This window comes from Orycteropus afer, unplaced genomic scaffold (assembly GCF_000298275.1).
Source record: "Orycteropus afer afer isolate SDZICR_OR568_19922 unplaced genomic scaffold, OryAfe1.0 scaffold00067, whole genome shotgun sequence".
NCBI lineage: Eukaryota > Metazoa > Chordata > Mammalia > Tubulidentata > Orycteropodidae > Orycteropus > Orycteropus afer.
In genome coordinates, this window is record NW_006921654.1 from 10,119,881 (window position 1) to 10,143,352 (window position 23,472).

At 47.6% G+C, this 23,472-nt stretch overlaps 1 protein-coding gene across 1 annotated transcript in view; it reads left to right on the forward strand.

The window, feature by feature from the left end:
- Window positions 1–23,472, forward strand: part of HYDIN (HYDIN axonemal central pair apparatus protein) — a 333,125-nt gene that overhangs the window by 221,138 nt on the left and 88,515 nt on the right. The window contains exons 41-50 of the mRNA XM_042780857.1: window positions 1,451–1,660; window positions 3,020–3,157; window positions 4,959–5,142; window positions 7,691–7,832; window positions 8,979–9,144; window positions 13,050–13,676; window positions 15,778–15,999; window positions 20,505–20,713; window positions 20,930–21,112; window positions 22,613–22,732. Of these exons, the coding sequence (XP_042636791.1) occupies window positions 1,451–1,660; window positions 3,020–3,157; window positions 4,959–5,142; window positions 7,691–7,832; window positions 8,979–9,144; window positions 13,050–13,676; window positions 15,778–15,999; window positions 20,505–20,713; window positions 20,930–21,112; window positions 22,613–22,732 (2,201 nt within the window). The remainder of the gene's footprint in view (window positions 1–1,450; window positions 1,661–3,019; window positions 3,158–4,958; window positions 5,143–7,690; window positions 7,833–8,978; window positions 9,145–13,049; window positions 13,677–15,777; window positions 16,000–20,504; window positions 20,714–20,929; window positions 21,113–22,612; window positions 22,733–23,472) is intronic.

The following is a 23,472-nucleotide window of genomic DNA, read 5'->3' on the forward strand; positions in this document are numbered from 1 at the left end:
GAGAGATTCTGCCAGAACCAGGAAGGCCACAGAGAGGCCCAGGAGGGGCAGGAGTTACAGCAGGTCCCAGTGTGGCAGGAGGCCAGGAGCAGTCCTCATTGAGGCGAGATTTAAAAAAACAAAAAAACATCAAACTCATTGCCTTAGGGTAGATTCTCACTCGCAGCAACTGGCCGGACAGAGGAGAGCTGCTTCATAGGGTTTGCAAGGCTATAATCTTTGCAGGAGCAGACTGCCTTATCTTTCTCCGGCACAACGGCTGGAGGGTTCAACTGGTTGGCCTTACTGTTAGCAGCCCATCACTTAACCACTGCTCCATCAGAGCCCCTCAAGGAGAGATTACTAGTGGCAAATGTTTCCAAAGGAGGTTGGGTAGAGCCTGGAGGAATTTGGGGTGACAGGGCATGGAATGAGCATAGGATCAAGCAGTTCCGGAATCAGGCAGGGCAGATGTCTGTGTGACTGCTTTGTTGGTGGCTTTGCCTTGGCACCCCCAGATAGACTGTGGAGCCCTTGTCCCTCTCATGGGCTCCTGGGGGAAGGCAGGAGGGAGCCACATAAAAGGCAAAGCAGAGACAATATGGTGCCGCAGCAGCTCTCGTGGGAATTCTGAGGACTTACTTGCTGAAATGGTCCATATGGAGTCATGAGTCTTAATGATTCTGAGAAGTGGAGAAATGTGGGAGCTGCCTGGCAAACAGCCCCATCACCCCATCTTTCCAGCAGTACACCCCGTTCTCCTTCGGGGCACATGCCCTATCCTAGAGGAGTCAGATCCCAGAGGACAGGAGGAGACCTTGGGGGATGTGGTTTGAGGGCTAGAGGCTGCCAAGAGTTTATCATAAAAGCCAAGGGCCCTCTCCCAAGGGTTTTTTCTGAAGATCTGTGATGAAACCCTTTTAATAGTTACAACAACCACTGGTTTTAAAGATGCTTAGGGATGGCAGTCTGGCTGGAAGGGGAGCAAGGGGCGAAGAGAAGAGCTTGGTCTCAGCACCATGTTTGCCCTCAGGCATGCCATTCTGATGTGGCTTGGGCGGCTCTACTGAGACAGCAGGGAACGCCTCCCCAGGCCACTGTCTCGGTCACACATGGTCAGGTGTGAGTTTTCCAAGGCAGGGCTGCAGTGTGCTAGCAGTTTCGGAAATCATTACTCTCTGGGCTGGGAGATAAAGTGGGCATGCACTAACCTGGGATCCACTGGGCAGATGAGGCATGAAGGGCCCTGGGCCCCAGGCCAGGCTCCCGTTGACCCATCATCTAATCCTCTGTGGGCAGCTCCTCTGCTCCCTGCCCAGCTCTGCCTCTGCAGATGGAGGCAGCTTCGCATTCCCTAATAGAACCTCACTTGGTTTGTCGGTGTGCCATCCCATTGTTATTTCTTTATCATTCAGAGGTGACTTTTAATTTAAAAAAAAAAAAAAAAGCATACCCTCTCCTTGTAGCCCAGGACCCGAACATCACAGGACAAATACGACTGAGCAGCGAGACCTTGGGCAAGCTCACTTCAGAATCCACGCTGGTGACGCCCGAAACAAAGCCTGTGAAGAATGTGCGTGGGAGCGTGTTGATCACCAAAAGCAAGGCAGAGAGCCACGGCTCCGGGTCTCAGAAGCAGCACCACCAGCACCCTTCAGAAACGCCCCAGGTACGGTGCAGGGTCCTCTGCAAGGCGAGGGCTCTTCCTTCTTCTTCTTCCCGGTGTCCTGTGGCCAGGTCAGCACCCTTCATTCCTACACTGCCCCCTCAGGGCAGGCCTGACGATGACCCCACACCACCGTCACTTGTTCAGCAGGTGGTCAGTGAGTCCCTTCTGTGTGATAGCCCTGGAAAACCCAGTCCCAGCTGCTCGCTGAACGGTCCTGGAGAAAAACACTCAACTCTCCTCATGGCCTCAATTTGAACTTAAGACCACAAATATCAACTGGACAGTCGAGCCTGCCCTGTGTTAGAAGCATCTCAGAGTTCATAGGCCCAAAGAGTAAATCCTGCTTCCTGCAAACAAAACAAACTGCTTCTTTTTCCTTTGGGAGAAAGCCTCACCGTTTTCTTACTTGGTCTTGGTCCAAGTGACACTAGTTGTCATCCTTAAGGCCTCTCTTTCCTTCTCATCCCAAGTGAAACTGGCTCTACCTGCAAAATATACCACATCTCCCACCTCCTCCACCACCCCCTCATCCCTGCCACAAATTTGTTGCTTTGATCACTGATATATCTTCCTAACTAGGCTTCTTGCTTGTCATCTCATGCAGCAGGGAGAGAAGTCTTTTAAAATAAAAATCAGATCGTTTGTCTGGCTGAAATCCACCAGTGACTTCCTATAAGTCTAGGAATAGAATGTAAATCCTTGTCACGGCCAACAAGGCCTGCATAGTCTGTCCCTGACTCTATTTGACTCCGAGCCTGACCCTCTCCACCCTGGCTCATTCCGTGCACTCACACTGGCCTCCTGTGTGTTCTCCCAAATGTCCCCACGTGTTCTTGTGTTGAGGAAACTAGCTGTCCCCTTTCTGAAAGGCTCTTCTCTTGACTTGAGCTCATTCTTTCGCATTACCCCAGTGATGTGACCACCATCTCTGAAGGGCCAGCCTCAGCTCCTGTCCCCTTGCCCAGTCTGTTTTCTCCCGGGAACACCACTGTCATAAACCACAGTGCAGACTTGTGAATCCCGCTCTGCTTCTGTCCTGCCGTTAGTGTGTGAGCGGCACACAGCTAGCAGCATTGTCAGCCTTGTCTATTATTGAACTCCTAGCACCTGGAGGGGTGCCTGGTGCATAGAAGGTGTTCAGTAAATGCCCGTTGAATGAGTGAACAAGTATGTGAAGTTCAGTATATGTATAAAGCACTTTCCACAAGATTCCCACTGACACACCAATTCTTAAGGAAGATAGGAATTATAGTCCCCAATTTTCTATAATCCCCAGAGAGACTATATAATTTTCTAGAGGTCACATGGTTTGTAGGTATAGGACCTTTTTTTGAGATACAGAGCTGGACCGCTTATCCTTCTTCTCAACAGATTTCCTCCAGCCCTCTGCCCTTGGGGCCCGCCCAGCGCCGGCTCAGTGTTAGCACCAGCATTGGGGGTGAGACCGGCCTGATGAGCTGTGTGCTCCCTGAGGAGCTACTCACGCAGATCCTGGTGGAGCGAATACAGGTGCATCCACACCCACCTGCATAGAGCTCCCCACGGGGCTCAGGACACTGCACACCCTCGCTGCCGTGAGTGAGCTGAGGTGCTGGCCCATTGGTGGCCCACTCTGAGTAACTCAGAGCCCAGGAGCCTTGAGGAAGAACATGCTAACAGCCTCATATCCCTAACAGTCATTTACATACTTGTCCTTTTGACAGCTCTTGTCAGTCCTGACTATGGTCCAGGCTGCACCTGAAGCCATTCATCTTCTTAGAGCACCCAAGAGAAGAAGGTTATACACATGAAAACAGAGTCCTGGTGCAGCCCTGTGGTGTTTGTTGGAAACTGTAATGTGGCACCATTAACAATTATAGTTTATACCTGTGCTAATTGTTGAAGAAATATGCTCACAGTATTTCATTAAGTAGAAAAAGCAGATTATGAATGGCATGTATTGCACAATTACATTTCTATAAAATATTTACCAATGTGTGACACACACACAATGAAAACTCTTCTGTTGTTGTTGTTGTTGTTATGTGCCGTCGAGTCGGACCTGACTCATAGCGACCCCTCCTTGGGTTTCTGAGGCAGTATCACTATGGAAGTAGATGCCCCATCTTTCTTCTGAGGAGTGGCTGGTGGGTTTGAACCACCAGCCTTCTGGTTAGCAGTCACGTGCCTTAGCCACTGTGCTACCAGAGCTCCCAGAAAACTCTTCTAGTACATACTAATTTGTATTACACATATGCAGTAAAAACTCTTGAAGTACATGTTAATTGTGGTTATCTTTGGGTAGCAGGATTACAGATTGCTAGTCTTTACACACTATTTTATAGTGACATTGCTTTTATAGTCAGAAGTAAAGTCATTTTGTTTCCATTTTTGTTCCTTTCATTTTTAAATAAATGCTACTCAATTCATGAAAAGAAGATTAGCAGGATTTGGAAGGGCACCACTTATGCCTGTTTGTCACTCATGGTTTACAGAGAGCTAAATTGTTCCCCAGGTCCTGGAGTTGCTTTAGTTTTCCAAAATGGGTCACAAAATGTATTGCATGTTTAAATACGAGCTTAGACTCCCAGAAGAGGAGGGATATCATTACCAGAAATGGTTTACATTAAACTTTGGACTGCTACAGTTGAATAGTGAAGGTAATATCACTTCAACTGATTTGAGCAAGGTTTTCTAGTAAGTGTGCAGGTGTTTCAGACACCCAGATTAAAGGCTGAGAAATACTAGTCAAGCCCAGAGTAAGCCAGTGGAGCTGTACTGTTCGAAATGCTGGTCCTGGATGAGATACGGAGCTTGCAACACTTCCTTCACTGAGAGAATCTTGCCACAAAATAAATGCCAGCTGAACTAAGTAGTGTCTGATGATGTAGTCGATTGATATTCTGATGTAAACTCCTTGTCCCATCAAAAACTGGTAACAGTGAGTTTCTGAACCAATGGTGACCAGAACATGAGCTATTTTTAATAACACTGCAGTGCCGCAGAGGCTGCTCTTCAAAAGTTCACATTATCAAAGTCATTATTCTCCAAGGCAGCAGGGCCACAGGGAAAAATAGGAACGGCCCATCCTGCTGCTGGTTCTCTGGTTGCCCGTTATTCTCTGCCTGGGGACCTCTTTCCTTGGCATCTTCTTTCCCTATGCCTTTAGCAGGCAGAGGGCAGTTTAATGGTGTTTTCATTGGGGCCCAGTAGGTCTGCAGAACTCATTGCGGCACCAGTGAAAGCACCAACAAGAGAACAAACAGCCTTCTCCGTAGAGAGCAGATGATCTTCTGGCCATGATAACTGTCTTTGCTGCCTCTGCTTTCAGCTGAGTGACTGCTACCGAGGGGTGGTGTTCGATGGGCTCGAAACGCTCTTTGCTCGCAACGGGACTGTTGCTCTCCTTTGCCTGCTGAAGGCCATTGGCAACCGGGAGCACATCTACGTCATCAACATGGCCCAGGATTACACAGCCATGAAGGCCCGGGAGAAAGTGAAAAGGGAGCAAGAAGGTAAGGCCCAGTGCTCTCCTTGGCTGTGCTCCCCAAGCCCTAGCAGGTCTTCCTCTGAACAGAGGCTTGTGCCTTCAAAATGCCTCCTCAACATGATAGCTCATTGGGCTGGTGCCTCATCACCATCCTGTGAGGTGGCCAGGACTTATGCTTCTTCTTGGTGTATGAGAAGACAGACCTAGGTGACCTGTTGAAAGGTTACATCATGGAGGGACAAACGCCACTCTTCTGAAGTCACACTGTACCCCCTCACTTAATCTATAATTATCAATCCCAGGAAACATACCACAAGTCCCATCCTAACTCAGGTGACTGATTTTCTTATTGGTCTGGTCTAAGCCAATAATCTGTTTCCTGCAGGGCTTTGAACCAGTTCGGTTATGGCCCATGGAGTGAAATCCGAACAGACCTGAATTTGTAACCTGTGAGTGGTACCAGAACAGTAACTGGAATGGGAAAAATTATGGGTCAAAGTTATGGAATGGGAGACTCAGAAGAGGTACAGTGACCTCATCCAGGAGGCTGATGCAGGAGATAGCATTATTGCCAGGACTGTGGAAAGCAACACACATTCAAAACAGCATGGTTGGCTGCCATCACCAGTTTTCAGCAATCGAGAGGCAGTTGCTGTGTAACACACATGCTGAGAGGGAGATTACGTTTCAAGCAGGGCATCAGCATATGATTTTTTCTGTTCCTGTAACCCACATTTTAAAAATTTGAGTCCATTCTGGTTTCGCTTCATCAGCCATGACTGAGCCAGGAAGAACTGGTTGAAAGCCCTGGTTTCCTGTTAAACAAAACAAACCGAATTCATTGCTGTCGAGTTGAATCCAACTAACAGCAATCCCTCTTTGGGTTTCTGAAGCAGTATCTCTACGGAAGTAGATTGCCCAACCTTCCTTCCAAGGAGTGGCTGATAATTTGTACAAAAACAACCTCTCTATCTTATGAGAGTCTGCTGTGCACAGGTGTTGTACCAGGTATTTTTGCAGTTTGAGACACTAAATCCTCACAGTAACCTTGTGAAGGTTATCATCCCCATTTTACAGATAAGGAAAATAAGGCTCAGAGATAGCAGAAAACATGCATAAGATCACACAGAAAATAGTAGGGCAGCCAGGTCATTGTAACTCTTAAAACCTTTGCTTTGTGTCATTACCCCCTGGCCTGGAAAAACACTAATAATTGGAAAATAGATACACAGAGTGATGCTAACTTAAGCTCCGAATTTAGCTAGAATAGACAGTGTATCTTAGCCCCCAGGGTGAAGGAGGTGTAGGAGCTGCAGTGACACTGCCCCCAAGAGTCAGGGCCCTGCTCTGAGAAGCCTCCACTGCAGCCACACCATTGCCTTCCTCCCTTGAACTTACTTACCTCTCTCTTCTGGCACAGCTGACACAGACCATAATGCTTCTTCCCAATGTCTGGGCCTCCCACAGCAGTATTTCTGCCTCCTGCATCCTGCCCTTCCAGAAAGATTGTTTTTCCATGATGAGCAACGTGAAAGAAACGATCCCTTTTCATTTTCTCAATTATGTTTGGATGGAGTTTCTTACTACTGAATTGTAGGCTTTTCTCTCCTAAAATTATCTGCATTTGGAGAAGTCCTATGCAGGCATACAATGACACTGTTATTACATTAGTATCTAACATCCGTTGCACTTTTGTGAATGTTCCAGGCACTAAGTGCTTTACATCCCTCTTTATTTAATCCTCACAACCACCCTATGAGGGAGGAATTTTTATTCTTGTCTGTTATTATCCCTTAGTAAGTGGCAGACATTGATTCAAATGCAGGTTCCTACATGCAAACCTCATACCTGCTAGGACATAAGGTAAGAATATTTCATGCTGGTGAAGTGACCCTGGAATCCACAGGGCGGGGAGGCAATTCTCCTTCCTCTGCAAATAGCTCCTTGGGTGTTCGTATGTGAACTTCAAAGGCATATGCTCGTAATGAGTAAAGTCAACAGATAGTGTATTAGTTTCCTGGTGCTGCTGTAACACATTACCACACACTTAGTAAACAACACAAATTTGTTACCTTAGGGTACTAAAACTAAGGTGCTGAGCAGGCTGCAATCCTTCCAGAAGCTCTGGGGGAGGATCTCTCCCTTGCCTTTTCCAGTTTTTAGAGGCCGCCCATATTCTTTGACTTGTGGCCTCTTCCTCCTACCCCTCTGACCTTTACTTCCATCGTCTCATCTCCTTTTCTGACTGTCATTATATTGGGCTCACTTAGATGGTCCAGTCTGATCTTCCCATCTTAAGGTCCTTAACAGTCACATCTACAAAACACCTTTTGCCATGTAAGGTAACGTACTACTCAGTTCCAAGGATTAGGACATGGCGTCTGCGGCCCCTTATCAGCCTACCCCAGGTGCAGCCCAAATTTGGGACTATGCAAATGAAGGGCATCCTGCCAGGAATGAGAGCTACTGGCCGCATCTCAGTGTCATAGGCCCTCCTCAGTCTGCCTGGCTGGAGAAGGAGCTGAGTCACTGGGGGCAGAGACTTGTCACCATGCATCTCTGTTCCCCAACAGAGCAGAAACGCAGGGAAGCTCTTCTGAAAGAGAAGGAGCGGCTCCAGAACATGGACGAGGAAGAATATGATGCCTTAACCGAGGAGGAGAAGGTCGCCTTCGATAGAGAAGTGCAGCAGGCTCTCCGGGAGAGAAAGAAGAGGTCTGAACCCAGGGCCAGGCCAGTCAGCAGGTCCCCACCACCCGCCCCAAGGAACCTGTGTAGGGCAGCATGCCCCTCTGAAGATCAGGGTTGGCATGGGGCACTGTCAGCTCCCAGCCATCTACCAGGAAGGCCCCAGGAGCCACAGGGAGACGGCCTGCGGAGAGTGGCCCATCCAGGACTCTGGTCTGGTTGCTGCAGCCGTCCAGGGTTTCTCCCAGCCCCTTTGCTCCCTTCTCCCCGGGAGGCCTTTGGGGCCAGGGAGAGGCTCGTGCAGTGTAATGGCACCACGGGAAGAGGGGCCTCTGACCCCTGTGCAGTCCTGTGCCCTGCTCGCTCCCAGACAGCTGTTCCCCAGGTGAGGCTGAGCAGCCTCTGTCCTCACTGCCTCGTTGCTTCCTGTCAACAGATGGTGACCCAGGGTCCACCCTCGACGTGGACACAGTGATTGCTCCCTGGAGCTCTGATGCCTCTCGCCTTCCCTGGCCCCATCTTGGCCCTTAATGATGCTGCCAGTCAATCCCGTGGGGCCTGGCTGCCTCTTCCCTTGGCTTGGGCCATTCACCCGAGACCCTGACAGGCTCATAGACCAGACATCTCAGCTGCCTCCTATGTCCCTCACCAGGGACCATACAGGAGCATCTGGATCCCTTTGGGGTGTTATCCCAGGCAATACTGAGATAAATTAAGGGGTGAGGTATCAATTCCCTCTTCCTGCCTCTAGGGTTGGTTGGGCAATCTACTTCCATAGTGATACTGCCTCGGAAACCCAAGGAGGGGTTGCTGTGAGTCGGGTCGACTCAATGGCACATAATAACAACAACACAACAGCAACAGTATCAAGCTTAGGAGCAGCCCTTGTCTCTCCCTCTTAGAAAGGAGGTTAGAACAGAAATACAGGTTGACTGAGAACTCTTCCTAGCTGGGTTTCAATTAATCAGGGTTTTGTTGAATGACCATTCAGAGATGGATACGGGCTGTGGTATGTTCCCTCCCTCCTTTTATTTCTGTCTCTTATCTGTCCATCTTTCGTTCTTGCCTTCCTGCTTTTTGGCCTAGTGTCCCTCGGTCTGGTAAGCCGGGGCAGGGAAGCGGCTCGGGCAGGAGGGCCTCTGAACTCCTGTCTCCTTGCCCGGTTTGGTGAAGGGAGCTGGAGAGGCTGGCACGTGAGATGCAGGAAAGGAAGCTGCAGCAGGAGCTCGAGCGGCAGCGGGAGGAAGACGAGCTGAGACGGAAGGTTAAGAAACCTAAGCAGGGCCAGACGAAGGAGGAGCCGCCCCCACTGAAGAAATCTCAGATGACCAGCCGGCAGGTAGCAGCCCTCGCTTCCCCACCCCCCCACCCCCCCTCCCAGGAGGCGGCAGCAGATAGGTCGGTCATCAAAGCTAGCCAGTCGTCAGTCCAGCCTGTTTCCACTCCAGACAGTTGACTTGATCACGCTCGGGTTTTGTGGAGGAGAGAAGACGGGGAAAGAGTGTTGAGCACTCATTGTAAGCCAAGTGCTGCGCAGGTGCCCAGCCTCCCTGCCAGGTGGGTGGGCTCTTCCCCGTCTGAGGTTCAGATACAAGACGTCACAATTCCAGGACCTCACAGTGTTATAGCTGAGCTCAGAGTCTCGCTCAGTCCACTGCACCACGCAGGCCCCTAGATGGTGCTCAGTAAGCCAGTAAACCAGTTGTCATCAAGTCGATTCTGACTCATGGCAACCTCGCGTGTGTCAGAGAGGAACTATGTTCCATAGGGTTTCCGATAGCTGAGTTTTTCTGAAGTCGATCACCAAGGCTTTCCTCTGAGGTGCCACTGGCGGACTCGAATGTCCAGCCTTTCAGTCAGCAGCTAATCACACTGACTGTTTGCACCATGCATGGCCTCCTGGTGCTGAATGGGTTGGTCTGAAAGATCTGCCTCCAGCAAAGCCTGTAAAGCCCCAGTGTTTAACCCAGAGCAAGATGCTGGCAACAGTCAAGCAGACGTGCTGGCATAACCTTCGCTTTGCAGAAGCCTACCAGCGGGCGTCAGTTTGCCAAGCTCAGCGATGCTGACTGTGGCTCAGAGGTCTGGCTGGCCGGTGTGGGCGGCAGGTGTGGCCAGCCGGTGTGGCCGGCAGGTGTCTCAGCACCATGAGGTCCGAGGGTGAAGCTAAGGCTAGACTCTCAGACAAGATGCCGACTGGTCCAAGCAGGTGAATGACAGACAGTGACCACAGCTGGGTAGACAAGAGGACAGAGAAATCCAGGATCCCAATCGGGTAGTGCTCAGGAAAGAATAAGACTGAGTACAGGTTTGGGACTCAAAACAAGCACGGCAAACTAGCAGGCCTGGAGCCCAGGCTGGTAGACGCCTCACGCAGCATAACCTAGTGCTCCTGGAGGGTGACCTCTGTTGGCCCTTTCAGTCATGGGAAAGTAAGGGTCAGCAAGGGTGTGGCCTGCTGGGAGCTGTGGATGGCAGCAGAGCCTGGGACTCCAAAGGCCACAACCATCAGGATCTCCAAAGCTTTGATGTCACTGGCCCACAGGAGCATGAGGCATCACTGGCTGAGCCAAGAAGGGCGCCCAAGGGAGAGCTATGAGGACTGGATGATTTTGTGAGAATTTGAGGGACTAGGTTTCAGCCCTTCTTATAATTAGCAAAGTCAGTTTCCTATTTGAAAAAAAAAAAAAAAAAAAACCAGAATAATCTGTGTAGAAGTTATCTTCACAAATTTACTTTGTAAAAAAATATATATTTCATTCATATTTTAAAAAGAATATTTGAAACACCAAACCAAACCAGACTCATTGCCATCGAGTCAGTTTTGACTCGTAGCGATCCCCACTGGGTTTCCAAGGCTGTGAATCTTTATGGAAGCAGACTGCCTCCTCTTTCTTCATGGAGCAGCTGATGGGTTCGGTTTTGGTTGTCCAGCGCCACTTTAACGGAAAATACCACAAACGGGTGGCTTTAACAAACGGGTTTATTCTCTTACAGTTTTAGAGGCTAGAAGGCCAAGGTGAAAGTGCCAGCTCTAGGGACTGGGTGAAAGCCCCTAGACCTTGAGCTTCAGCTAGCTCTGCCTCTTGCTCCTGACCCACTGGAGCTGGAGGGGTCTCTTCACTCAGGCAGCTGCTGGCTGCTGAGGCTAACAAGCCCAGGGTCAACAAATAAAAATGGCACAGTCCTATTATTACCAAACAACACAGCAGGCCACTAACTCAAGTCCCGAGACAGTCCTAAGATCGACAGGAAACATGACAGGCTGCTAAATGAAGACTTGGCTACAAGCAGGGTCCAAGTGTGCCAAAAGCATCATACCTTTCTTGGTACTTCTTATATACTGGAAGCAGACCACACCCCTAAGGCAGCTACTCAGCTGCCCCAGTAGATTCCACCATGGAGCTGGTTACCAGTCTCACCATGGGGAATAACTATATCCAGCTGCCCAGGCAAGTTGACACATAACCTTAACTACCACAGGTTTGAACTGCTGACCTTCTGGTTAACAGCCAAATGCCTTAAACACTACACCACCAGAGCTCAGTTAACCCCAAATTCTGCCCACTGACTTCATCATTGGACCCATTGGTAATCTGTTGGAACGTTGAAGCACAAGCTTGTGGGATTCCTCTGCTTTACTCTCAGCTGACGTTATTTGACTGCTAACCAGAAGGCTGGTGGTTCAAACCCACCAGCCACTGCATAGAAGGAAGACTGGGCAATCTCATTCCGTAAAGATTTACCACCTTGGAAACCCAAAGGGGGTCACTATGACTCAGAATCGACTCAGTGGCAGTGAGTTTGTTTTTAGTTTTTGAAATTGCTCTGACCTCAGCTGCTCTCTGCTTGACTTCCATAATCTTCCAAACATAAGTCCTCCCCTCACCAGGTCCCTCCCTCTATGTAAAATCCACTTCTACAGGGAATAAGATGTCCAGACAGAACTTTCAGTATGTCGCAGTGGCTTAGTGTCTTGCAAGCTGAGGACAATGCAGTAGGAGCCAAACCCCTCCCCACTACAAGCTGAAGTAAGGTGATAGGTCCCTGTTTGTCTAGCACTGGCATGTCAGCTGCCTCTCCAGGCTATGGTAGAGAAGATAAGGTTGAATAGGAGAAGGGGGAGTGAGGTAAGGGAAAAGGCAACCTTGTCCCACCCCATCACTCACACCTCCAAGTCTGAAGCAGGCCTGAACTTAGGGAGGCGAAGAGCTGTCACAGGGGGAGAAAGTTTGAGTTGATGTTGGGCTGTACCGGTGCTTTGTGATCAAGAGAATGAAGTGAACTTCGTGTTATCAAAGAATGACCCAAAAAGCTATAGCGTCTACCTGAGAATTTTATCCAGAGGAGAGGAAAATCAGACCCCACCAAGTGAGTTGAAATGAGCAGTAAGAAAAAGAATGAAGTTAATTTCTTCATGTATCCTGCTGACTCCAGCTCACTGAATAAATATATACATATAAAAGCCTGAAATATGGCCTGATTCTAATTAACTACAGTTTGTTCCCAGCGACCCCTGTTATGTGCATAACCTGTGAAACTTTCATGACTTAACACTAATGGAACTTTTACTCTGTGGCCGGCCCTGTTGTAAGCATTTGATGTGTTTATACATTTCATCTTCCATTCTCTGGGATAGTTACTAATAGAACTACCCCTGTTATTCAATTGAGCTGAGAGAGGGGAAGTTCCCACACAGGTAGGTGCAGTGAGGTTGGACCACTGTACTCTAGCCAGTTGCAAGGCACCTGAACTCACTGCCATCGAGTCAGTTAGACTCATAGCAACCCCTCCTTGGGTTTCCAAGGCAGTATCATTATGGAAGTAGGTTTCCTAGTCTTCCTTCCAAGGAGTGGCTGGTGCGTTTGAACTACTAGCCCTCTGGGTAGTAGTCAGATGCCTTAAGCAGTATGCCACCAGAGCTCCCAAAATGATCCGTGTTTGTCATCTTTCCTCTTGATCCTTCAGAATGAGGCTCTCACCTGAGAGTGCACGTCCAAGTCACCCATGCAATGTCTCAAAATGTACAAGGCCAGACCTCAGCTGCTCTATAACAGAAGTATCTTTTTGTAAGATGGATATTTTGATAAAAGCTCCCAAACTGATTCTCAGCCACAACCCTAGTGTGCGTAAGAGGTGCTCGGAACCCTATGAAGCCTTCTTATGACCCAGGATGGCCTCATGCCCCTTCCCTATTCCGTTTCCTCTCCTGGAAAGAGCTGTTTGATGTGTTTCGCCTTCTAGGTTCTTCCTCTTTCCAAACTAGAGATGAAGATGGAGGCGATAGAGAGGAAAGTATCCGTCAGGGAGCAAGGACAGTCTGAGAAGGAAGAATCAAACAAGAAAAAAAAGAACCAAGTGACGGATGTCAGTTTCCTTGGGTTTCCTCTTATCCAGGAAGAGGAAAGTGAAGGGGACTCCCTACAGAAGGACACTGACAAGCAGTTGGCCCACAGGTTCAAGAGCTATGAGATGAGTTTAAAGGATGTCCAGAACATGCTCACGTATTGGGACCGGAAGCTGGGAATTCAGCTGCCTCACATAGGGACGGAGGAGGTGCCTCATGAGCTGGATGACCAGCGCCAGGTCCCTTCGGGCGGGCGCAGAGGCAGGAAGGACCGGGAGAGGGAGCGCCTGGAGAAGGAGCGGGCGGAGAAGGAGCGCCTGGAGCGGGAGAAGGCTGAGCGGGAGCGTCTGGAGAAGCTTCGGGCCCTGGAGGAGCGCAGTGACGGGGGCGAGGGGGGAGGGGAGGAAGACCACGAGGGCAAGAAGGACTTAGGTGTGCCGTTCCTGAACGTCCAGACTCCGGACTTTGAAGGCTGTGGTTGGAAGCAGGCCCTGGAGAATGACAAGCTTCCCAAAAGAGATCAGGTACAAACCTCTTGTCCAGGGTGGACAGGTGACAAACCGGGTCACAGGTGCTGTGTTTGTTATAAAAGTGTTTCTTTCTACATAGGATCCCCATTCCCTCTAGTTCTGTTAACCTTTGATGCCACCTTCAATGTAAGACAGCATAGCTAAAGAGACCTTTTTCTACCTGACAGGACACCACAGGAAGTTCCACAGACCTCGATTATTCCATCTAACCTCATAAGAAACCTCCTGTGTGTTTGATTTTTAATATTGGCAGTACTAGGACTGTGGGGTGGCAGTTTGGTGTGCATTGGGATGAAGCAAGAGACTCACGTTCTGTAAAACTGTTTTCCCATGTGTCTCCCATGGTGACAGAAATTATACTGTTAGGTAACTTTTTGTTCCAATAAACAAAAGGATTGCATGCCCAAAAGTCAGTAGTTTGGAAGGCAGTAGTTTGGAAGGCAGTAGTTTGGAAGGCAGTGTTATTTTATCCTTTTGTCCTTTTTCTAGAAAGGGCCAGTTGAGAATATTTTAAACTGCAAATCATAGTCTCTGTTGCATCTACTCAGCTCTGCCTTTGTAGGGTAAGAGCAACCATAAACAATAGACAAACAAATAAGTATGGCTATATTCCAGTAAGATGTTATTTACAAGAGCAGGCCAGATTTGGCCTTGGGCCACAATGAGCTGACCCCTGCTTTAGTTTCTCAGAACTAGGTGCAGCGTTACCAAGTAGGGAATAGAGCCTGAGAGGGTAGGATACCTGGCAAGTAAGGGTTGATGGAAGAACAAGGGTAACCACTGAAGAGGACAGACCTTGATGTGGCCTGATAATAGTGTTGCCCTAGTGGTCCAAGGGTAGGGCCGCAGAGGGGAGGGTAATTTGAGAACACACAGACTCCACTCATTTCATGAGTTTGCCTCAGACCAGCCTTATATAAGCAATCATTGTGATCATGATTTTTTTTCATAATGTGGTTTCTAAAAAAATTCTACAACTGAGCGCAGCTTCCCACTTTGTTTTCTGTTTTGCTTTTTAACAGTACTCAAGTGTCACAGACACAGCATCTTGTTGTCTTGTTTTATACTCTCCACATCCCAGACCATAGGTTAGACTGTTGTTTGAAGACCTCCCTGGCTCTGGTGATTTAATAATGGGTACAAATTACTCATCCCCTTCCTCACTGACATTCCAAACCCTGGGAGTTGACTTGAGCCACACGTTAATCAGGAAATGTGTTGAGCTGCCTGACCCACCACACGAGTCTCACTTCAGAAGCCCAGGACTAAATGAAGATCATTACCTGCTTAGCCTAGAGGCCATGTGGTCCACAGAATGGGCACTCACGTGGGCTGTTGCATTTACTGTTGGGGTGACTGCAATTAATTCTAGGGATTGCCTGCTTGTTTAGAAGGTCTTAACAGCTGGGAAGGAAGTTGTTATGAGTCTCTGGCCACATGCTCTGAAGAACACCCTTTTGTTGTGTGTCAGGGCAGGATGGGGTAATGTTGTAGCAATGAACCTTCTCTCTATCAGGATTCCTTCTGAGTCCTCTCTTTACACCCACCTCGTATCCCATCCCTAGAACATTTTCTTTTTTTCTTTACCGTTTTTGACCTAGTCCAGTCTGAACTTTCTTTTACCTCTGGAAGGAAAGCACATTTAAAGAAGAAAGAAAATGTAACATGGAAACTGAAACTAGAGGAACAACTCTACATTATAGACACCAGCATCTTAAGAGCTGGTGTCTCCTTAAGTGAAGTTCTGTTGAGTGCCTACTATGTGCTAGGCCATGTGTTTTATCGACTGGGTTTCTGTCCTAATGGAGTTTAGGACAGAATGGCCACTTGCAAAGACAGGCGAGTAAACAGTCACAATAAAATGTGACAAATGCTTTAATAAGAGAGGCATGGGGAACCCACAGCAGGAGCGCCCCGCCTGGCCCCGGGGGTGGGAGTCTAGACTGCAGAGCTATGTCAGAGGTCCATCACACCTCCCTGAGACATCTCTGTGCAGTGGCATCTTCCAGGAACCCTGAGGGGAGAGGTTGGGGGAGCTCTGCACCATCCAGTGCCCTCCCTCACACAGAAAATTAACGCTGGCCTTCTCCTTTAGATCCTAGATCTCTTGGGTCTGGGTTCCTCTGGACCGCCCATCCCTCCTCCCACCTTGTTCTCAATAGTCCCCTACCCCGTGAAGCGCCTGCCTTTGGCTCCAACAGACATCCTGAAGCATTTCGTTTTCGTGATCCCACAATCGGAGGAGCTCTACATGATGGATGAGAAAAAAGAGGCGGAGGCAGAAGCAGAGTTCTTAACCTCCACAGTCCTCATGAAGGTAAAGTGCCAGCCAGTGGCTGGTTCTCCTGGCCTTGCTGGCCTTCGGGCGGGCAGAAGGGCGGGCTTCCCCCCACAGGACCAAACCGTCTGGATGAGGGTCGGCCTCGTGCTCACAGAGGTAGGTTTTCCCAGACCTTCCCTGGACCTGGAGGTCCCGCCTGAGGGCCCTGCAGGAGCTCCCCGGGCTGCACCTCCCCTGCCAGTGGCTTGTCCTACTCTTCCCAGGAGAGACTTAGAAAGACTGACTCATTTATCAACCTTTCTGATCCCCATGGGTCAACTTAGGGATCTTAGCAAATTACTTTGAGGTTCATCTGCAAGGAAGTAATAAGCAAAGCTAGCTCTTTTGAAAAGATACTGAAATGTTTACGGACGGAAAAAAAAAAAAAAAAGCCAAATGCACTGCCTTCGAGTCAGATCCCACTCATAGTGCCCTCTCTTTGGGTTTCTGAGGCGGTATCACTACAAAAGTAGATTGCCCAGCCTCCCTTCTAAGGGGTGGCTGGTGGGTTTGAACTGCCAGCCTCCTGGTTAGCAGTCAAATTCCTTAGGCACTGCGCTACCAGAGCTCCTAAAATGTTCACCGAAGCTAAGGTCATTCAAACAGTGCGGCAGGACCATCAGACACAAGGTAAGGGAACACACAGCACTCAAGAAAGGAAAGACTGTTGAAGACACTCTGATGAGAAGATTGGGCATTTTGGGTAAAGTTATTTTTTTACCTCCTCTCCTTATAGAATATGTAAAATAAATTCCAGCTGGATCAGAGATATTTTTAAATCATATAAAAATAGAAGGAAATATAGATAAAATTAATAGAATAAATTGCAAAGAATAAATAGATTGGGTTGCAATTCTACGCAGAAAGTATGTATATTAAAAGTTATAGAGGGGCTTTTTATTCCCATAATGGTGGACTAAATTTGGATTTTTCTGCACAGTTTCCTGCAAACCATGCACATCAGCAGAGAGAGAAAATACAATCAGCTGTAGGCCCTGCCCACTGCCCAGTGAGGTGGCAAAGAGTACTAGAAATTTTGATTGACAACTAAGTAGGAAAATTAACATGTGAGGTCAGCAGCATCAGCTGACCTGCCATACCAGCACAAGGGGTCCGTGGTGAAATTCCAAATAAAAAAGATAAAGAAGAAAAATTGTCTCCATAGGAGATGACTGTGAAGCCAACTTCTTATTCTGAAGTTTGGCCATTAAAAGGAAGGCAATTCTTTGACTCATCATTTTAGGAGGAACACAAGTTGACAAGGGAAGAATAGCAACTAGAATTAAAGAATGATTAGATTAAGAAAGCACTGTTTGTTACCCCTACTTGAGATCAGAGGAGCTCTGGTGATGTTTTTCTGTTGTTTGTAAGATTTTTCCCTGGCCAAATCTTTGAGAAGTGGATGGCCTCTTCCTTCTTCCGAGTCTGCTTGCTGAGAGTGAGGATGACTTGAAGCACTTACTGATGAAGATTGACGAATACAGTCTGCAGTATGGATTATACCTCAATGTAAGAAAACAAAAATCCTCACAACTGGACTTGTAAGCAGCATCACGATAAATGGAGAAAAGATTGAAGTTGTCAAAGACTTCATATTATTTGGTTCTACAGTTGATGCCAATGGAAGCAGCAGTTAAGATATCAGACAACGTATAGCGCTGGGCAAATCAGCTGCAAAAGACCTCTTTCAAGTGTTGAAGAGCAAAGATGTCTCCTTGAGGACTAAGGTGCACCTAACTCAAGCCATGATATTTTCAGTCAACCACATATGCATGTGAGAGCTGGACAATGAATAAAGAAGACCAAAGAAGAGTCGATGCTTTTGAGTTGTGGTGCTGGTGAAGAGTGCTAAAAGTACCATGGACTGCTGAAAGAACTAACAAATCTGTCCTGGGGGAGGTACAGCCAGAATGCTTCTTGGAAGCGAGAATGGCCAGACTTCATCTCACCTACTTTGGTCATGTTATCAGAAGGATGGATTGACACAGTGACTGCAGCAATGGGCTCAGGTATAGCAAGGATTGTGAGGCTTATACGACTATGAGACCAGCAGAAATAGATGGTGCTCGGCTACTACTGTCAACCACTTGGAAGAGGATCTTTGTAGGAGATCCTGGATAGAGAGGGAGAACAATGTGGAACAAAACTCAAAATCATTTGAAAAAAAAAAAAGCGAGGAAAAAAGCCCGATGGAGCCTGGTGGAACCACTGAGACTATGGCCCCTAGCTGTCCTTCAGCTCTGGAATTGAACACACACCTGTAGCTTCCAGCCAAGCAGTAGACAGGCATACTAGTTGAGCATTTATCTGAGGTAGATACACTCCTTGGAGAGAACAAGTAAGAGAGAAAGAAGGGCTGCTCAGGCACAGGGAGACAGCTCAGGGGGTAGGAGTGCATGGAGGGATGGACACAGGGAAGCGGTACCTATCAGGAGGAAGTAGGAGAGGAACTGTTGCATTGTGCTAAATAGTGGTCAATGTCATGAGACAAAGTGCATGTGATCTGCTGTATGGAAAGTGTATTTGCTCTGTAAATTTTCACCCAAATCACAATAAAAATAAAAATTTAAAAAAAAAGGATCGTGAGGCTGGCGCAGGACCGGACAGTGTTTCGTTCTGCTGTATGTAGGGTTGCTATGAGTCAGAGATGACTCAACAGCACCGAACGACAAGACTTGAAATCATTGATCAGGGGCCACCAAATGCACAAAGCAGTAGGTGAGAGGCTGTGAAGAAGACGGTCACACAGAGCCAGGGCTCCATCCCCCACCTGATTTGCTAGCTGCAAACGGGAGAATGTATTCAACCACAGAGGGGTCTCAGGGCACCACGCTCCTGTGGACATACTTTGCATCAGTAACAGTAGGCCATCCTGACATCATCTATCCCCTGCTATGATGGAGGAGGAAGTGCACAAGGCACCTGTGAATCTAGTCAAGGTTTTAAGCCTAACTTTCAGTTTACAGGGAATAAAGAATAAGTTAAATGACACTGTGAAAACAGTCAGAACAATTTAGGTGTTCTGCAAGAAAACAGAGCTGATCTCTAAAAAGTCAGTGTGATAGGGAAGAAAGCTCTAGATTAAAAGGTATTAAAGAAATCTAACAACAACAATATGTGTATTGTATACACACACACATATTGAAAACTTAATTAGATATTTATATGGAAAAAATGGCTAGTAAAGACATAGCTGGGGAGCTCTGGTGGCATAGTGCCTAAGGCATTTGACTGCTAACCAGAAGGCTGGTGGTTCAAATCCATCAGCCACTCCTCGGAAGGAAGGTTGGGCCATCTACTTCCGTAGTGATACTGCCTCGGAAACCCAAGGAGGGGTCGCTATGAGTTGGAGTTGACTCGACGGCACATTAACAACAACAACAACAACTGCCTTGGAAACCCAAGGAGGGGTCGCGATGAGTCAGATCCAACTCGATGGCAGTGGGTTTGGTTTTTTTGGTTTTTAAAGACATTTGTTGTTGTTGTTGTTATGTGCCGTTGAGTCGGACCCACCTCATAGGGACCCTTCCTTGGGTTTCTGAGGCAGTATCACTCCGGAAGTAGATTGCCCATCATGTTGTTGTTATGTGCCATCGAGTCGGCCTTGACTCATAGAGACCCCTCCTTGGGTTTCTGAAGCAGTATCACTACGGAAGTAGATTGCCCAAACTTCCTTCCAAGGAGCGGCTGGTGGGTTTGAACCGCCAGCCTTCTGGTTAGCAGTCAGGTGCCTTAAGCACTATGCTACCAGATCATAGCTGAGATAAATAGGAAATTGTTCATAGGGACTGTGCTAGGACACATTATTAAATTACTGTTGCTTTTCTTAGGTGTGATAATGATGTTATGGTGTAACATGCATGACTGTCTTAGAAAGATATAGAGGCTAAGGTATTTAGGGGTAAAGTATCACAATGTCTACAACATACTTTCCATGGTTCAGAAGGAAAAGTGATAGATAACACAGATAAGGCTAGCGTTAACAATTCCATGTTCATTGTACTGTGCCTTCAACTTTGATAGTTCTCTGAAATAAAAAGTTGGAAAATGATAAATAAATTAAAAGTTTTTTTTAAAAAAGAAATTGATCAGAGAATGTTAGTGAGTGGGAACTTTTTATTAATCGTGACAGACTGAAACAATAAGGAATTAAAAAAAAGAGAGAAAAGTATAAACCCTAAGGAGGGAGGGACAGAGGGAAGGGGAGAGGAGATGGTGGCAAATAGACTAAGTCAGCAGAATGTTGGAAAGTGAGCAGCGGGGTCAAAGGGCCTAGCAGTGCTAAGAAAGCTTGAAGCCTCACTGGCTTTGGTGCCGTTGTAAGGGTTCTCAGGGATTTGTCCTGCTTCTCAGGGAACAGGAAGCAAGGAACACAGCAGGTTTGTCAGCTGCACGTGAGGCTGGGCCCTGCTCTGCTCCAGGCAGCAGCCACTGCAGGTGTGGTATGCATCCGGGTTTTCTGTCCATGTGTGGTTATGACCGTGTGCTGGTTTTTAATTAAGGCCCAAGAGGACCAGACCACCCCATCGAAGGGGAGTAAACAGAAACCGAAAGAAAAACCGGAACAGCCTCGGGAGTCTCAGAAGGACAAACGGCGCATAGCCATTAACAGGAAGGGCCTTGCTGGGGGACCTGCTGGAGCCATTGCCCCCCTGTCGGACTTAGACCAGAACAACTTGACTGGGCAGCACTCCCAAGAAAAAATCACCAGGTGAGTCTCTAAGAAGCCAGGGAGGGGATACTGGAGCCCAGAGCAGAGCTGTGATTGTCACAGCACCAGGTAGGAATAGGGCTGTCCTGCTTGTGAGGCCCTATGGGCTGCCCATGCTAACATCAGCAAAACAGGGCTTCTCCCAGGCAACTCTGAAGTCTTCTCTTGGCCAGAAGGAAGCATTCTCATTTTAAAAGCCTACATGGTCCTATGCAGGCTGAATCATTTCCGTTGGATTGTGCCAGCCAACAGTGATGTGGCTTTGCGAGTGCACTTCTCTTCGACTGATCTCGGGAACTTTGACCAAACGTTTACCTTTGAGATCCTCGGAACTCGCCGCCAGTACCAGCTCTATTGCCGAGGTGTCTGCACTTACCCATACATTTGCCAAGATCCAAAGTAAGTATATTTTATTTTTGAAAGAAAAAAAAATGGCAGATACATTTTCATTTCCTCCATGGTACTTTGAATAAGATGGCTCTTAATAATAACGTGGAAAAGGGACAGCGTGTCGGACCCTCTTGTTTTAGGCTTCAGTGCCTTGGACATTGGCTTAGAGCTGCAGGAATGACATGACACCACATAACATTTGCAGATTAAGGTAAAAAGAATGTTAATAGGTGTGTTAGTTTCTTAGGGCTACAGCAATGAAATACCATAAACTGGGTAGTTTATAAGGACAGAACTTGACTGGCTGATGGTTCTGGAGGCTAGAAGTTGGAATCACCTGTTGGCTGGGCCATGCTTCTTCTGGAGGTACTAGGGGAAGGTCCTTTCTTGTCTGTCCCTCCTCCTGGTAGCCCCAGATGTACTTTGGCTTGTAGATACATCTTAACATGGCCATCCTTCCTCTGTTGTTTCTCTGTGAGTCAGAATCGACTTGGTGGCAGTGGGTTTGGTTTGGTTTTGGTTCTTCTTTTATAAGGATACCACTCAGATAGAATAAGGACCTACCTTACTCTCGTATGACCTCATGTTAACCTAATGGATAAAGTCTTCAAAAACCCTATTTTCTAACAAGGTCATGTTACCAGGAATGTTCACAGGTGTTAGGGTTTAGGACTTCAACATATCTTTGGGGGTGGGACAGTGGGATACAATTCAATCCATAGCACTAGGTGTGAAAAGAAAGGAAAAAAGTCTTCCTCGGACAAGTTAGTTTGGTTTTTCCAGTAGTAAGCAAATTTGCACCATTTTTGTATTTACTATAGAAATTCTTATCCTATACTGTGAATAAGGAACTCTGGTGGCGCAGTGGGTAAGACATTTGTCTGCTAACCAGAATGTTGGTGGTTCAAACCCACCAGCTGCTGCATGAAAGAATGATGAGGCAATGTACTGCCATAAAGATGTACATCCTTGGAAACCCAGTGAGGAATTGACTCCATGGCAGTGGCTATACTATGAATATATAGGTGAGCTCCTTTCCAGGCTAATGAGTGACAACCACTCTGCAGCTCACATGCTCATAAAAGCACTTGGCTGGACAAGCTGGTGAGGCTGACGCTGCCCAGAGGAAGGGGCCTTTTGTAACTTGTCCACCTAGAGAAGCATGGTTATGGTTCTCACCAAGGAGCCACATTTGACCATGAAACTCAAAGACTAGTTGATATCTACCAGAGCCAGTTTTCTGTAAGGAATTTTCTAGCTGGGAGCACTAGAATAGGAAGTGCAACTCAGCTCTATCTTTTGCCCTTTGTTATGGAAGATACTACTGGGAATCTTTTTCTTAAATTCACACTGTACTAGCCTCACTCAGTGAGAGAAATAGAGGTTCAACCAGGTCCTCAAATCAGCCACTTTGTCTCCAGACACATGGACCCTCAAGTGAACATCCAATCATGCCATTGAACTTTCATTCACCCAGCTTCTCCTCACCCCTGTCTACCCTATGTTTAGAGTGGTATTCCCTCAGCGGAAGAAGGACATAAAGGCAGATGAGGTCGTCTTCAAGAAGTTTGTTATGAGCATGGACAGGTTTTACTTTGGGCCACTGCTTTGTGGAAAATCAAGAGATAAGTAAGTGCTATATTCTACCACAGCAGCTTTAACACTCCTGGGTTGAGCTCATGAATAATATGCCGGGTCTCCTCATAGACTTAATTTTTACAAATGCTGCCTGTTAGCCCTGAAACACCAAGTAGGAGAGCTGGGTTCTGTCCCCTTCTCAGGTATTCAGAACTGCGTGACCCTTGGCAAGTGGTTCCTTTCTCTGGGCCTCAAAATTAAACAAAGAGACCTGTCCCTCCTACATGTCCCTCCTTGCCTGCTCCAAAAGTCTATAAAAATGATGACAACACAAATAAGAGTAAATAAATACTTATTGCTTATTATGGGTCCAAGTCCAGAGCCTCATCCCAGTGCTGCCTTGCACTAGGAAAGGTGTACATATGAGTGTACATGTTTGTGTGTTGGAGAAAAGGTGTATGCATGCCCTTCCATCCTTTCCTTCCTGCGTGCACTGAGGAGTTCAAAAGCATAAACAAATCTAAATCAAGCTTTATAGCTATGGGACCCTGAGCGAGTTCATTTGTCCATTCATGCATCTGTTCCACACTCACTCGTCCATTCACTAGCCATTTATGGGGAAAGATAAAGAATTTCCACTGTGGTTGGAGTGTAGCGAGGGACCGAAGGAGCGTCCCCCAGTGATGCGGGGGAGGGAGGGCCCGCACAGCAGGGGCCGCTGCAGTACAGTCAGGTGCAAGTCTGCACAACTGTAAAGCTGTGTTCTTAACCCCTGAGCTGCTGCCTCAGTT